Source organism: Chiloscyllium plagiosum, unplaced genomic scaffold (genome assembly GCF_037043375.1).
Source record: "Chiloscyllium plagiosum isolate Xiang-an unplaced genomic scaffold, Cpla_swu_hap1 HiC_scaffold_9, whole genome shotgun sequence".
In the NCBI taxonomy this organism is placed as follows: domain Eukaryota; kingdom Metazoa; phylum Chordata; class Chondrichthyes; order Orectolobiformes; family Hemiscylliidae; genus Chiloscyllium; species Chiloscyllium plagiosum.
In genome coordinates this window covers 53,633,132-53,648,933 of record NW_028270147.1, presented here as the reverse complement: position 1 = coordinate 53,648,933, position 15,802 = coordinate 53,633,132, and the positions used below count along the sequence as shown (strand labels likewise).

The 15,802-nt window shown below is 41.2% G+C and overlaps 1 protein-coding gene across 10 annotated transcripts in view; it reads left to right on the top strand.

Annotated features, from left to right (window-relative positions):
- Positions 1-15,802, top strand: part of fggy (FGGY carbohydrate kinase domain containing) — a 369,292-nt gene that overhangs the window by 309,172 nt on the left and 44,318 nt on the right. For 9 of the 10 annotated variants that reach the window (XM_087990626.1, XM_087990634.1, XM_087990630.1 and 6 more), the window contains one exon: positions 3,719-3,813. The exons of the other annotated variant lie outside the window; for it this stretch is intronic. In XM_087990626.1, coding sequence (XP_087846752.1) covers positions 3,719-3,813 — 95 coding nt within the window. The remainder of the gene's footprint in view (positions 1-3,718; positions 3,814-15,802) is intronic. 10 annotated transcript variants of the gene reach the window in all.

Here is a 15,802-nt window from a genome sequence, read left to right as displayed (position 1 = left end):
CAGAGAGCAGATGTTTTATGGAATTGAAGAAAATGAGTGAAAAAGTGACCCTTTGATACTTTTGTGTACTTTGCAATATTTGTTTGTGGAGCCGAGTTTCTTTTGTAAATATATAAGGAAAAGATAAATATTTTGTGAAAAGGAGCTTGAAACAAAAGCTTCTTATTATTCAAAACAAAGAAAACAATGCCAGACAGTTTGACAGGGCTGAACAGATTCCTATAACAAGAAATTTTAATACATTGATGCTAAACACAGTGCCAAAATTTATATTTATATGACAGCAAGAACATGGAAATGCATCCAAAGGTATCTCATAGAAGCGTAGTCACATAAAGATAGATGCTGAACCTAAGATGAAGAGACAAGAAAACTGCAGATACTGGTATCCAAAATAGACAGGCAGGAGGCTGGAAGAACACAGCAAGCCAGGCAGCATCAGGAGGTGGAGAAGTCGATGATTACTTACATAAAAAGAGGTTTATTAAATGGGACTTTAAAGAGGACAAGTGAAAAAGAAGAATGGGTGGCTCAGCCAAGAACACAGGAATAGAGTGGACTGTCAGAGTTCAAAAAGGTGACTGTCTACCACTTTCTCAAGGACAATTAGGGATGGCAATAAATACTGGTTTTGCCAACAGTGTTCACATCTAACAAAGTTGCATTGATTTTTATGAAGTTTTGCTATTGTCGAAAAGTATTCTGGAGTGTATTTGGAAGTTCTGTAGCAATCTTTTGGATCTAAAAAAGAGTGTTGCTGTATCCTCACAGGAGGGCAGAGGTATAGGTGATCTGTCCAAAAGAATGCTGCAGGTTTGGAGGTGGCAATGCCAGTGGCCCCTGAGACTGCAATGCAACTGTGCAAGGTGGAACAGAGACAATGGAGATACCTCCATGAAGACTGTGGGTACCTACAGTTCATAGACTGCAGTGATTCAAAATGGCAGCTCACCACTACCTTGGCAAGAGCATTTAAGTATGGACACTAAATGCTAACATTAGTGATAAATAAATGATGATCTCTTCACAGTTTTGTTGGAGTTTTAAGATTTTGAGGTTTAAGGAGATGGTTGAAAGTTGAAAAAAGTTGCTGGGGTTATCTTTGCACTCCAGGATGAAATGGAGTGGTGGGGAGTTTTGGGCAGTAGATGGAGGAGTTCGATTGTGCTTGATGTCAAGCTAGATCAGTGGTGGTGGGGAACAGTAGTTGTGAGCCAGATACAGTGGCATATACTACTTGTTATTTATTTTTATGTATATGTCTTGATCTACCTGTGCCCCTACTAGTGTCTTTCTATTAATGATATTTTTAATCATTACTTTGTTATTTGTATACTTTATTACTTCAATGTAGCCACATACCTAACTTATCCCAAATTAGGTTGGCTGAGTCCTATCCTTATCATCCGTCATCCCAAAAGTTGCTGACACAAATGTATTAAACTTAAACTTCTTGTCAACATCCTCAAGTCCAATCATGGTCTTGTCTCTCACCACTTTATCTGTTCAAATATGTTCTGTCTTATCATTTGTCTGTACTCATCAATTCTCCAGCCATTGCACAGCCTGAGAATGTAATGAAGGTAGGTCCAATCAATGCATTCAAAACAACTGTTATTTAAAATGGAATAAAGCTCAGATTATGAGGAAAAGGCAAGAGGATGGCAATAAAATGCTAATTTGGAGAGCTAGAACAGACATGATGGGCTGAATGACCTGTACTGTAACAATTCTGTGGATCTATTATTGATGACAGAGCCTTTAATTTGCTTGGCCTTTCTATCTGTACTACTTCATTTCTTTTTATCAGTGAAAGATGTAGCTGAAATACAACACATAAATGCTTACCTTGCAGACACTAAAGCAGGAAAGTATGTGACAATGCAAATGTTGCTGTTCATGTAGAACAGCCAAAAACTACAAATTATGTCAATGTGAGTGCCAGCCACAATTTTCTTTAAAGACTTAGTATCTATTGAAAACATTAAATTAGTCCAAAAGTTGAACATGTTCCTTCAGTGAGCAGAAGACAGACTATATTCAACTGACCTGGGCTTGCAAAACTCGAACAAAATCTCTACGATTAGATGTGATGCCAAATTAGGCAGCACTTGCTGAACTATCTTCAGTATGTGAATAACTACATGAACAACCAATTTATGATAATCAATTATATTTATAGCATGGTTCATTTATGCTTGCTAGAATTTACAAGAAATGACTTGTTCTTCACAAACAAAAGGAAAATATTCAAGCCTTAAGCCTGTTAATTTTTAATTACCCGAGGCTTGGTGACCAGAAGACCACAAGATCATAAGATACGGGAGCAGAATCAGGCCATTCAGCCATTGAGTCTGTTCACCATTCTATCATGGCTGATATGTTTCTCAACCCCATTCTCCTGCCTTTTCTCCATAACCCTTGATCTGGTTACTAATCAAGAACCTTATCTCTCTCTTTCTTAAATATACTCAATGACTTGGCCTCCATGGCCTTTTACTGCAATGAGTTCCACAATGTCACTATCTTCTGGCTAAAGAAATTCATTCCCATCTCAGTTCTAAAGGGTCATTCTTTTACCCTGAGACTGTCCTTCTGGGTCCTAGTTTTTCCTACTAGTAAAAACATCCTCTCCACGTCCACTCTATCCAAACCCCTCAACATCCTGTAAGTTTCAATCAGATTCCCCCCCTTATCCTTCTAATCTCCATCAAGTTCAGATCTAGAGTCCTCAACTACTCCATGTATGACAAGCCCTTCATCCCCGGGCTCATTCTTGTAAATCTCCTCTGGAAACCCTCCAACACCAGCACATCTTTCCTTAGATTGTTAGGGACTTTTAAAACGTGACATTCCTGCATTTGTCCTGTACCGTGAAATATATAAATATTTGGCAACATGTCTCACTTTTCAACAATATTCAAATATTTATAAATTAAATCAAATAAACTTTATGAGATTGGTTTGGATCGTCTACTTGATTTAGAGATCACATATAATTATGTACTCTCATTTGTCTTTTGGATCAGTTCTGTTTGCATTGTTTGTTTTGTTCCTCTGTGTAATCCATAATTAAAAATTTATCATCTGCTACGCAGGTACTTTAACACTTTACACAGCACTTAAGAATTTACAAGAAATGACTTGTCCTTCACAAACAAAAGCAAAATATTCAAGCCTTAAGCCTGTTAATTTTTAATTACCTGGAGACTTGGTGACTAGAAGACCACAAGATCATAAGATACAGGAGCAGAATTACAAATTACATGATTTACAAATTAATCATAGAATCCCTACATTGTGAAGCAGGCTATTCGGCCTATACCAACCCTCTGAAGAGCATCCCACCCAGACCCACTCCTCTGCCCTTTCCCTGCAACCCAACCCTGTATTTCTCATGGCTAATCTCGCCTGCACACAACAGCAATTTAGCATGGCCAATCCACCTAACTTACACATCTTTGAACTATGGGAGTAAACTCATGCAGACATGGGGAAAATGTGCAAACACCACACAGACAGTCTCCCCAGGGTGGAATTGAACGCAGGTTCCTGGCACTGTGAGACAGCAGTGATAACCACTACTCCACCGTGCTACTCTTAAAATAGTATAATAATTCAAATAAAGAAAGTGACTAGGATCAATGTAACACAATGTTTTTCAGTGTATTCTGGTGTTATATACTATGTAATGCAGGCATTCATGTGTCTTGTTTAGGCATGCCAATTGTCCTTGCCAAGGAGGACGAATCAGTTTTGGTGGGTGCTGCTATTCTAGGAGCATGTGCATCAGGTGATTTTAAATCATTACAGGTATGGTTTAACTGGAAAATTTTATAGCACATTTTGTGATAAAACTGTGTCTTCTATTGGGCCTATTTGCATCACATTCAGATCTATTCAAAACTCCCAGCAAATTATTACCTTTTGTAACCTCAACATTCAATGCCAAATTATCAGAGATTTTTTTTTTCAAAAACAAGCTATGAGAAATCCTGTGCTATAGCTCTTATCGTCCTTGTTTCTCCTCAAAGTGCATTTATTAATGTTGTAAGAAATGACTTGCTCAGTGGTACAACATGTTCAAGTGAACTGTTCCATAAAGTGAAATGCCAGTAGGATATGTTTTGTTTTGCTGTTCCACCCACATTGAATTTCTGATCTCAACAGTACTAGAGTGAAGTGGCAATGCTTCCCTAAAGGAAGCCTGTTGGTTTATCCAGCCTGGGTTATTCTAGTGCATTACCCAGAAGGCAGTGACACAGCAAGATATTTAAACAAGTGCCTGGCATACCACCACTTATAGTGTTTAGGATAGAAAAATACAATATGAAAAAGCTGAACATTTGTACTTGTTACAAGGAAAGGGGTGCTGTTGTATTTTACGTCCTTGTTACAAAAAAATCTTTGTAAGAAGTTAAAAGATGTTTCATTGCGTGATGTTTTCCAAAAGGGAGAAAGAACAGAACCCCCTTGTGCCTTTGCTGTTTACTGTTACCTGACACCAAATGACATCTGTTGCCCTTCTCTTGTGGTGGGTGCTTGTATCATTTAACATTTACACATGTCCATAATACTGAAGTGTATTGGTATAAAATCCCAGAGATCATTATCATAGATGTAGCGTCTACAGCTTGCCAGACTTGGCACAGTTTACAGATGCCACACTGCATGTCATGCTTAGTCACAGACCAAAACATGATATCTGACATAAACAAAGAGGGTAATGTGATCTGGCCTGTGCCTTTCCTGTCTGCCTTGTTAAATAAAAGCACAAGCTGTTGAATGTCTTAGTAACATTTATTTGAGTTTGGAGAAAGGTTGTCATTATTTTTTCTGGATTCCATTATTTCTGCTTCATAATACTATCTTAAAAAGCCATAGTCTCATTTATGGCACAGAAGGAGGTCACTTGGCCCAAGGTGTTCCTGAGAGTTTCCTGTGGAGCAATTCTACCACCCCCACTCACTGATTCGGTCCCAGAGCCCTCATAGTTTATTTAATTCAAGTATCCATCCAATTTTCTTTTGAAATCATTGATTGTTTTCCATCCTAATGGGCAGTCATTCCTACTAATTGTATATAAAATTCTTCCTCACATTCTCCATGCAATTCATGTCCAAAATATTAAATCTGTGTACCTCAGCCCTTGTCAACCAATAAATTAATGTGAAGAATTTGTCTTTATTTGACCATATCTAAGCCAATCATAATTGTGTGCAATTCCATCTAAACTTCCCTCAATGTTCTTTGCTCCAAGGAAACCAACCCTATCTTTCCAACCTAATGGTTTAAATTAAATTAGATTATCTTAGATCCCAGGAGGTTAGGGGTAGAGTATTGGCTTGAAGAAAGGGTTGAGGAGAAAGTGAGGACTGCAGATGCTGGAGATCAGAGCTGAAATTGTGTTGCTGGAAAAGAGCAGCACGTCAGGCAGCATCCAAGGAGCAGGAGAATCGACGTTTCGGGCATGAACCCTTCTTCAGGATTGAAGAAAGGGTTGGCTGACTGACCGAAAGCAGAGGGGCCGGAAAAATGGGTCCTTCACTAATGGGGTGCCACAGGGTTCAATTCTCAGACTTAAATTATTTACAATCTATATAAATGAGCTACAAGCAGAGACAGACTGTAACACAGCAAAATTCACAAATGATGCTAAGATAGGTGGGAAGACAGGCTGTGATGAAGAAGTAAGATATGGATAGGCTAGGAGAATCTGCAGATGAAGTTTAATGTGTATATGTGGTTATCCATTTTGGCTGGAAAAATATAAGGGCAAATTATTATTTAAATGGGAAGCAGATTCAAAGTATGTCAGTGCAGAGGGGTCAAGGTGTCATTATGCCTGAATCACAGAAAGTGGGTCTGCAGGTGCAGTATATAATATGAAAGGCTAATGCAATCCTGGCATTTATTACAAAAAGACTGGATTATAAAATTAAAGAAGTGTTGTTATAATTATATAACATATTGGTGAGATCACACCTGGAGTATTGTGTCCAGTTTTGGTCTCCTTACTTGATGAAGGTACTGGAGGCATTTTAGAGGAGTTTCACCAGATTGATTCCAGGTATGAAAGGGCTGTCGAATGAGGAGTGATTGAATAGCTTGGGCTTGTATTTGCTGGTGTTGAGAAGAATGAAGGGTGATGCTGAATGAGATGTAGAAATTGCTAAAGGGGATTGATAAGGTGGACGTTGAACAGATGAACCCCCTTGTGGGACTGTCTCAAACAAGATGTCATAGATTTAGAGTGAGAGGAGGTAGGTTCAAAATGAGAGAAACTACTTCTCTCAAAGCATTGTCAATCTGAGCAACTCACTGCTCCAGAATGCAGTGGAGGCAGAATCAATCCAATATATTCAAGAAAGAAATAAATGTGTTTCTGATGAAAAGTGGATGAGGGGCTATGAAGAGCAGACAGGAAAGTAGAGTTGAGACCAGTATACGATTGACGATGATTTGTCAAATGGCAAAGTGGGCTGGAAGGGCTGAATTGCCTACTCCGACTCCTAATTCTTTATGTTCCTATGACACTCTTAGGGTGTATCTGCTCTGCAGAATTCAGCAACAGGAAGGAGGTCTATTCCATTTATTTCTAGGTGCTCTGTAATCACTGGTTCTCCTTCTTGGAGGTGAGCAACTGCTACTTTGGCAGCTGCCACAACTTACACATTCTGGAGTTAATTGTGTTCCTGCTATGGGAACCTTACAAGGCTGGCCACTGGCAGATAAAGATTAACCACTGCAGCCATGGCAGATGACACCATTGCACAACCTCTTAACTGATGCAGAGCGCAGATATAATGCTGCCATGATTCAACTGGGGGCATGGTGGAGCAGATGATAAGCTTCTGAAGATGAGGTTCTACTACTTTGGTCCAGCCTGGGAGTGCTCTGCAATGTACTGTGGGCAACATATATTGCATCATCCTGCAATGCTCAAGTGGAGCAGTCAATAAAATGATGTGCTAGATGCTGAGGAACTGGGAGACCAGGAGCAGTTTTCTGAGGAGGAGGAAGCTTTGCTTGTGCATGACAAGTCTCAGCAAATCAGGTGCTACAAGCCAGACAGATTGTCACTGTTTTCCAGTTGATGAGAGCTGGGTGCAACAGCCAACCTTGGATTGTAAAATAGTCATTGTTCAATACGTACGCAATTCATTTGTACTCTGTCAGCAAAATACAGTCTGTATTTTTAATTTATGTTCACATCTGTAAATAAAAAATCCAAAGATCAAACAAGACATCATAGATATAGAGTGAGAGGGAGGTAGGTTCAAAACGAAGATGAGGAGAAACTACTTATCTCAGAGGGTTGTAGAGGCAGAATCAATCAACAGATTCAAGAAAGAAATAGATATGTTTCTAATGAAAAAAATCTTTGAATTTGTTTGAATGCTTGTCTGCATATTATGATCTCCCATTAGAATCACAGACTTCCTGCAGTGCAGATAGAGGCCACTTGGCCCATAAAGTCTGCACCGACTCTGTGCCTGTAATTCCACATTTGCCATTGGTACTCACCTAATCTGCACATGACAGGACACTACAGAGCAATTTTGCATGGATTATAATTTTTGGACTGTAGGAGGAAACCGGAGCACCCAGAGGAAACCCATGTAGACATGGGGACAATATTCAAATTCCATATAGACTGTCACCCAAGGCTGGAATCAAATCCAGGTCCCTGGTGCTGTGAGGTAGCAGTGCTAACCACTATCCCACTATGCCACTATTAGACATTATAAAATGCTGGGCTACAGTAGACATTGAGGACAGAGTAGCAGTGACTTAGAGAAGGTGGTAAATTGGGATTTGCGAAGAACAGGTAAGCTGTGTTGCCTCGTGATTATACTGTTAGCCAGGGCAGCTATGTGGTAGGGGCAGCATGCATTGGGGATGCTGTACAATGATGTTGCTTGTGAAGGGCAACCCGAAAATGCATGACCAGGCGTTCAGCCAGGGTTTAAAGATTGGGAAAACCACAGTGATGCCAGTCTAGCCCATATTGGGCGAGTGGCAAGTTTTTCTGCGTATGGTTAATGGTGGAATCAGGCTAGGACCGCTGTTGAGGGATGCCATAGGCAACTAATGGGGTGAGTTTCGTAAGGTAGTGCAATAAAGCTTGCTAGGCCTCACAGAGAGCCTTGTATGAAATTTGATGAAATTGACATAATTCGAACCCTGCTACTATACTGAATATAGAAAAACAAACACAATGGTTAGAATAGGGGGTGGTACCAGGGGACTGGAGAGTAGCGAATGTTGTGCCCCTGTTCAAAAAAGGGAATAGGGATAACCCCGGGAATTACAGGCCTGTTAGTCTTACTTCTGTGGTAGGCAAAGTAATGGAAAGGGTACTGAGGGATAGGATTTATGAGTATCTGGAAAGACACTGCTTGATTAGGGACAGCCAGCACGGATTTGTGAAGGGTAGGTCTTGCCTTACAAGTCTTATTGAATTCTTCGAGGAGGTGACCAAGCATGTGGATGAGGGAAGAGCAGTGGATGTAGTGTACATGGATTTTAGTAAGGCATTTGATAAGGTTCCCCATGGTAGGCTTATGCGGAAAGTCAGGAGGCATGGGATAGAGGGAAATTTGGCCAATTGGATAGAAAACTGGCTAACCGGTCGAAGGCAGAGAGTGGTGGTAGATGGTAAATACTCAGCCTGGAGCCCAGTTACAAGTGGAGTTCCGCAGGGATCAGTTCTGGGTCCTCTGCTGTTTGTAATTTTTATTAATGACTTAGATGAGGGAGTCGAATGGTGGGTCAGTAAATTTGCAGATGATACGAAGATAGGTGGAGTTGTGGACAGTGAGGAGGGCTGTTGTCGGCTGCAGAGGGACTTAGATATGATGCAGAGCTGGGCTGAGGAGTGGCAGATGGAGTTCAACCCTGCCAAGTGTGAGGTTGTCCATTTTGGAAGAACAAATAAGAATGCGGAATACAGGGTTAATGGTAGGGTTCTTAGTCAGGTGGAGGAACAGAGGGATCTTGGGGTCTATGTACATAGATCTTTGAAGGTTGCCACTCAGGTGGATAGAGTTTGTAAGAAGGCCTATGGAGTATTATCGTTCATTAGCAGAGGGATTGAATTCAAGAGTCGTGAAGTGATGTTGCAGCTGTACAGGACTTTGGTTAGGCCACAGTTGGAGTACTGTGTGCAGTTCTGGTCGCCTCACTATAGGAAAGATGTGGAAGCTTTGGAGAGGGTGCAGAGAAGATTTACCAGGATGTTGCCTGGAATGGAGAGGAAGTCGTACGAGGATAGGTTGAGAGTTCTCGGTCTTTTCTCGTTGGAACGGCGAAGGATGAGGGGTGACTTGATAGAGGTTTATAAGATGATCAGAGGAATAGATAGAGTAGACAGTCAGAAACTTTTTCCCCAGGTACAACAGAGTGTTACAAGGGGACATAAATTTAAGGTGAAGGGTGGAAGGTATAGGGGAGATGTCAGGGGTGGGTTCTTTACCCAGAGAGTGGTGGGGGCATGGAATGCGCTGCCCGTGGGAGTGGTGGAGTCGGAATCATTGGCGACCTTTAAGCGGCATTTGGATAGGTACATGGATGGGTACTTAATCTAGGTTAGAAGTTCGGCACAACATCGTGGGCCGAAGGGCCTGTTCTGTGCTGTATTGTTCTATGTTCTATGTTCTATGTTCTATGTTCTAACAAGTAAGGTAGGAATTGTATTTCCTTTACAATTTTCTGCTCTTCCATCCTGAAAAGATGATTTTTTTTTACCGTTCTACATATGTCACCAAATATGCATGACTTAATCCAAGTGGTCAGTGAGACCCGAGACTATAATTGGTGGTTGGATCTTCTACGAAGGAGAGCACTGACTCAATCCCATTTTGTCTTTATCTGACACTTTCAAACAGAACTTTCCATGTGGGAGCTCATAAGAAGACCATTAGATAGGAATCAGAAATAGTAAACCTACCTACCTTTCCCACCTACAAGTCAGATTGTTGAAGCAAAAAACTGCTTGGGGTCTTAAGTGACTTTGTTTTACAAGGTCCTTTGACCTTGTTGAATATAGTTTCTCTGACTTGCAAGGATATAGCATCAAATTAGCTTGATTCCATAGAAAATTGATGTTCATGAGAAGGCAAAAAATATTTTAACAACCTGTCTTGAAATTATTGCACACTGCTAGTCCACACTGTGTGCTAATGTCAACATGGGTGTTGGTAATGCTACTGTGTCCCATACACAGCAGCATACAGCTTGAAGTCATGCACCATTGGATATTGTTTCAACCCTGACACATTTGACGTAGCTTGCTAAATAACACGGGCCACAAAATAAATCTATGATTAGTCTTGAATGGCACTGTATATGAACTAAACACTATTTAAAAAGTGTAACCCTATTATTTGAGCAGAGCACTGTTGCATACTCAACCCTGTGAAAAGCTTTATCAAAAGAAAGTTAAGCCTAGGCTGAGAAAAATAAATTACAGACTGAGCAAAAAAAGAGAGATTGACCTTGTACTGTTTTCAGTGCAGCCCAACACATGATCATCTTATTTTCTATTTTTTTAACCGCTTCAGCATGAAGCAAGACAAAACAACAGGGAGAATTTCATAATAATAGAAATTCCAGAAATTCTAAGGAGTGGATATATCTTTGTTGCATTGTTTGTTATATCAGTCACCATATTTATGTTTTTTGTACATTGTTACTGATATTATGTTTCATTGAATTCCAGGGTATAGGAGATTGGTTTTCAGTGTTCAGTGATGTGTTGTAAGGCCTTATAAGCTCTTGATCTCAGAGGTGCCACTGGCTAATGTACATAGAGGTGCATTAGCTTAATAATGCAGAGAGAAAATAAATCTCACAATCTATGGAGAAAGAGCCAAAATTTGTGCATCACTGGCTAGCAATCAAGATTAGAATTCTGATCTATTTTTCTATCCTTAACCTGAAGCTAATAGTTGGAATCTTTCTACTGCTCTGATTGTGACCAGCTAAGTTTCAGTAAAATATTCTAGGATGTTATTTGTAACCTACAGCCTTATTATTTATAAAATGTTAAAAATCTTTGCAGCCCTGGAATAGATCTGATCAAGAAGGCCCATGCCCTTGTTTATGATTCTCCCAACCTCTTCATGTAACTTTATCAACAATATACATTCCCATCTTTTATTTCATCCTATCAACATGTTCTATTCCTTTCCCTGTCATATATATAGCTAGCTTTTCCTTAAATATATCCATGTTTTTCAGTTGCTCCTTGGGATATTGATTCCATCTTCTTACTATTCACTTTATGAATAATTTTGTCCTTAATTCTCTGTTGGATTCATTAGGGACTATCTCATATTTATTCTTATAGCTAACTCACTAGAATTATCTGTACCTGCCAGGATATGATCTCGTATCTTCATACAGTGTAAGTTGGCTGGTTGATTTAAACCACGATAATGCAGGTTATCTTGTTCATCCCTCATCGCAAAGATGACAATGTTCATTCGATGTTTGGCAGAGATCTCATGGGTATGTAAATGACTACAATGGCAGATCTGGCCCCTAGAGATTTCTACCGCAAATAGGATGGGATACCCCAGATGATAAAGTTTTGGGTGAGATGCTGATTTGGGATTTCCATTTCCTGTATTTTCTCTCTACTTCTGACATGTGCTTGATTTTGAAGGATCACTGCACTATTTTACATTTGGTTATGTCAGGTGCAATTGTCGGCAAGCTTCTCCTAGGGCTAAAGTTGGTATCAAAACTTATGTATCAAAATAGCAGATTCTTTCAATACAGGCTATGGTCAATTTAACAGCTTACAACTTTGCATACGTTCTTCATTCCACTTTCTCAAACAAAAATGTTGTACAAATTGAACTTTTAAGAGTTTGCATTTGCAGAAACAGTTCTGTAGTATCATTTCATAGCTCTTCTGGTGAGCATATTGATGTACCGACCTTCTTGGCATTGTTACACATGAAGGAAAAGTGAGTTCAAATGTCATTTTGCTTTATTTTCAGTCCCTGAGGTTAAGTTAAGGGAACATAGGGTGTCTCCATTATAGTAATCTCATTGACTTAGCTCACTGTGCTTGTTTATGTCTGGCTCATTGTTAAATGCTTCTTTCTCCATTTGTGTTGGTTTGACTTCTCATATTGAAGGCTAGGAATGACACAACTATAGTATTATCTCATTATAGATTAATACCAAAGAAGGCGGAGGGCAGTCTTACAGATTGAACATAAAGCTTTAGTTTAGAATAGTTGCTACTTCAACTTACTAATACTAGTTGACTGTGCAAGAGAACTGAATCTCATGATGGTGCATTACTTCCTGTAATTACAGACAAATTAGCATAAACATACCTTTAAATACTTATATGTAACATTCTAACAAACACACTGTCAAAACAGTGGCATGCATCTTGCACTGAATGAGCTTTGAAATTTTAATCTCAGATTGCTGTTGATATAGCATAAATTGCCATTCTAATCAGTAGTTCTATCTGCTATATGGAAAGAAGTGAGTAAAGGTCCAGAAATACCACCATAAAGGTCTCACTTGATTAATTGATTTATTTTCTAAATTTTTCAGCTCAACATATTATTCTCCACAAAATTGCCAGAAACGTGAGCAAGTAATGACTCAGCAAATGCAACAGGGCATGTGGGACCTTGGTGAATGACAGGATCAACGTTACATCTCCTGAGCAATTAAACGAATGGATTAAGAAATAAATAGAGCAAGGCCTGAGAAAGAAAGTGAATTAGAGTGGGCAAATTCAATATCAGATACAAGCAGATAAATAAAATGAAGGGAAAGAAGTGTTGGATTAAAAAGGAAGATAAAAGACAGGAAAGTCATAACACTTTTTTGGTATGTGAATTAAAATCGCTAACAGTAGATAACTTGAAGAAATAAGAATCTACACTTTTAACCATTCACTTCATGGGCCAGAGAGTTTGCTTGGAAATCATTAACATTATTACACAATTAAAAGGTACTCTCATGTTGAATGCTAGAATTTTTTGCAGCATACTTCAAGGGTAATTAATATGAAGATGCAGCAACTTCATGTCATAGAGTCATAGAGATGTACAGCATGGAAACAGACTCTTCAGTCCAACTCATCCATGCTGACCAGATATCCCAACCTTATCTTTTCCCATTTGCCAGCACTTGGCCATATCCCTCCAAACCCTTCCTATTCATATACCCATCCAGATACCTTTTAAATGTTGCAATTGTACCAACCTCTACACTTCCTCTGGCAGCTCATTCCATACACGCACCACCCTCTGCGTGAAAAGGTTGCCCTTTAGATCCCTTTTATATCTTTCCCCTCTCACCCTAAACCTATGCCCTCTATTTCTGGACTCCACCACCCCAGGGAAAAGACTCTGTCTATTTATCCTATCCATGTCCCTCATAATTTTATAAACCTGTATGAGGTCACCCGTCAGTCTTTGATGCTCCAGGGAAAACAGCCCCAGCCTATTCAGCCTCTCCCTATAGCTCAATTCCTCCAATCCTGGTAACATCCTTGTCAGTGTTCTCTGAACCCTTTCAAGTTTCATAGAACAATACAGCACAGAACAAGTCCTTCGGCCCACGATGTTGTGCCGAACATTTGTCCTACTTAAGCACCCATCCATGTACCTATCCAATTGCCGCTTAAAGGTCACCAATGATTCTGACTCTGCCACTCCCACAGGCAGCGCATTCCATGCCCCCACCACTCTCTGGGTAAAGAACCTATCCCTGACATCCCCCTCTATACCTTCCACCCTTCACCTTAAATTTATGTCCCCTTGTAACACTCTGTTGTACCCGGGGAAAAAGTTTCTGACTGTCTACTCTATCTATTCCTCTGATCATCTTATAAACCTCTATCAAGTCACCCCTCATCCTTCACCGTTCCAATGAGAAAAGGCCTAGCACTCTCAACCTATCCTCGTACGACCTATTCTCAATTCCAGGCAACATCCTGGTAAATCTTCTCTGCACCCTCTCCAAAGCTTCCACATCTTTCCTAAAGTGAGGCGACCAGAACTGCACACAGTACTCCAAATGTGGCCTAACCAAGGTCCTGTACAGCTGCAACATCACTTCACGACTCTTGAATTCAATCCCTCTGCTAATGAATGCTAATACACCATAGGCCTCTTACAAGCTCTATCCACCTGAGTGGCAACTTTCAAAGATCTATGAACATAGACCCCAAGATCCCTCTGCCCCGCCACCTTACTAAAACCCTACTGTTAACTCTGTATTCCGCATTCTTATTTGTCCTTCCAAAATGGGCAACCTCACACTTGACAGGGTTGAACTCCATCTGCCACTCCTCAGCCCAGCTCCGCATCATATCTAAGTCCCTTTGCAGCCGACAACAGCCCTCCTCACTATCCACAACTCCACCAATCTTTGTATCATCTGCAAATTTACTGACCCACCCTTCAACTCCCTCTTCCAAGTCATTAATAAAAATTACAAACAGCAGAGGACCCAGAACCGATCCCTGCGGAACTCCACTTGTAACTGGGCTCCAGGCAGATCCCCCTCGAACTGCCATTCTGTAGCCGTTATACCATTTCTAATTAGCAATGCCACCCCCCCCCCCTCCTTTTTTACCACCCTCCCTAATCTTAATGAAACATCTGTAACCAGGAGTCTCCAACAACCATTCCTGTCCCTCTTCTATCCACATTTCCGTGATGGCCACAACATTGTAGTCCCAGGTACCGATCCACGCCTTAAGTTCACCCACCTTATTTCTGATACTCCTTGCGTTGAAGTATACACACTTGAACCCATCTCTGTGTCCGCAAGTATTCCCTGTCAGTGCTACCTTCTCCACAGCCTCCCTACATTCTTGGCCATCCTGACAAACAGCTAGCCTACTTGCTGGACTACAAGTCCGGATCCCATCCCCCTGCCAAATTAGTTTAAACCCCCCCGAAGAGTGCTAGCAAACCTACCTCCCAGGATATTGGTGCCCTTCTGGTTCAGGTGCAACTCGTCCTGCTTGTACAGGTCCCACCTTCCCCAGAATGCAGTCCAATTGTCCAAATACCTGAAGCCCTCCCTCCTACACCATCCTTGCAGCCACGTGTTCAACTGCACTCTCTCCCTATTCCTTGCCTCACTGTCACGTGGCACCGGCAACAACCCAGAGGTGACGACTCTGTCTCTCCTAGCTTTTAGCTTCCAGCCTAACTCCCTGAGCTCTTGAATGACCTCCCCACCCCTCTTCCTACCTATGTCGTTGGTGCCAACGTGCACCACGACTTCTGGCTGCACACCCTCCCCCTTAAGGATTCTGAAGACACGATCCGAGACGTCTCGGACCCTGGCACCCGAGAGGCAACAAACCATCCAAGAGTCTCGCCCATGTCCACAGAACCGCCTGTCCGTCCCTCTAAATATAGAGTCTCCTATAACTAGCGCTCACCTCCTCTCCCCGTTTCCCTTCTGAGCCTCAGAGCCGGACTTCGTGCCAGAGACCCGGTCACTGCAGCTTACCCCTGCTCGACCATCCCCCGGTATAAGCGGTATACTTATTGTTGAGGGGAACGACCACAGGGGATCCCTGCACTGCCTGCTACCTCCCCTTCCCACCTCTAACTGTTACCCAGCTACCTCTGTTCTCTGGCGTAACTATGTCCCTGTAGCTTCTATCTATCACCCTCTCAGCCTCTCAAATAATCCTCAGTTCATCCAACTCCAGTTCCAGTTCCCTAACGCGTTCTGTGAGGAGCAGGAGCTGACTGCATTCCTGCAGATGAAGTCGGCAGGAGCATCGGTGGTCACC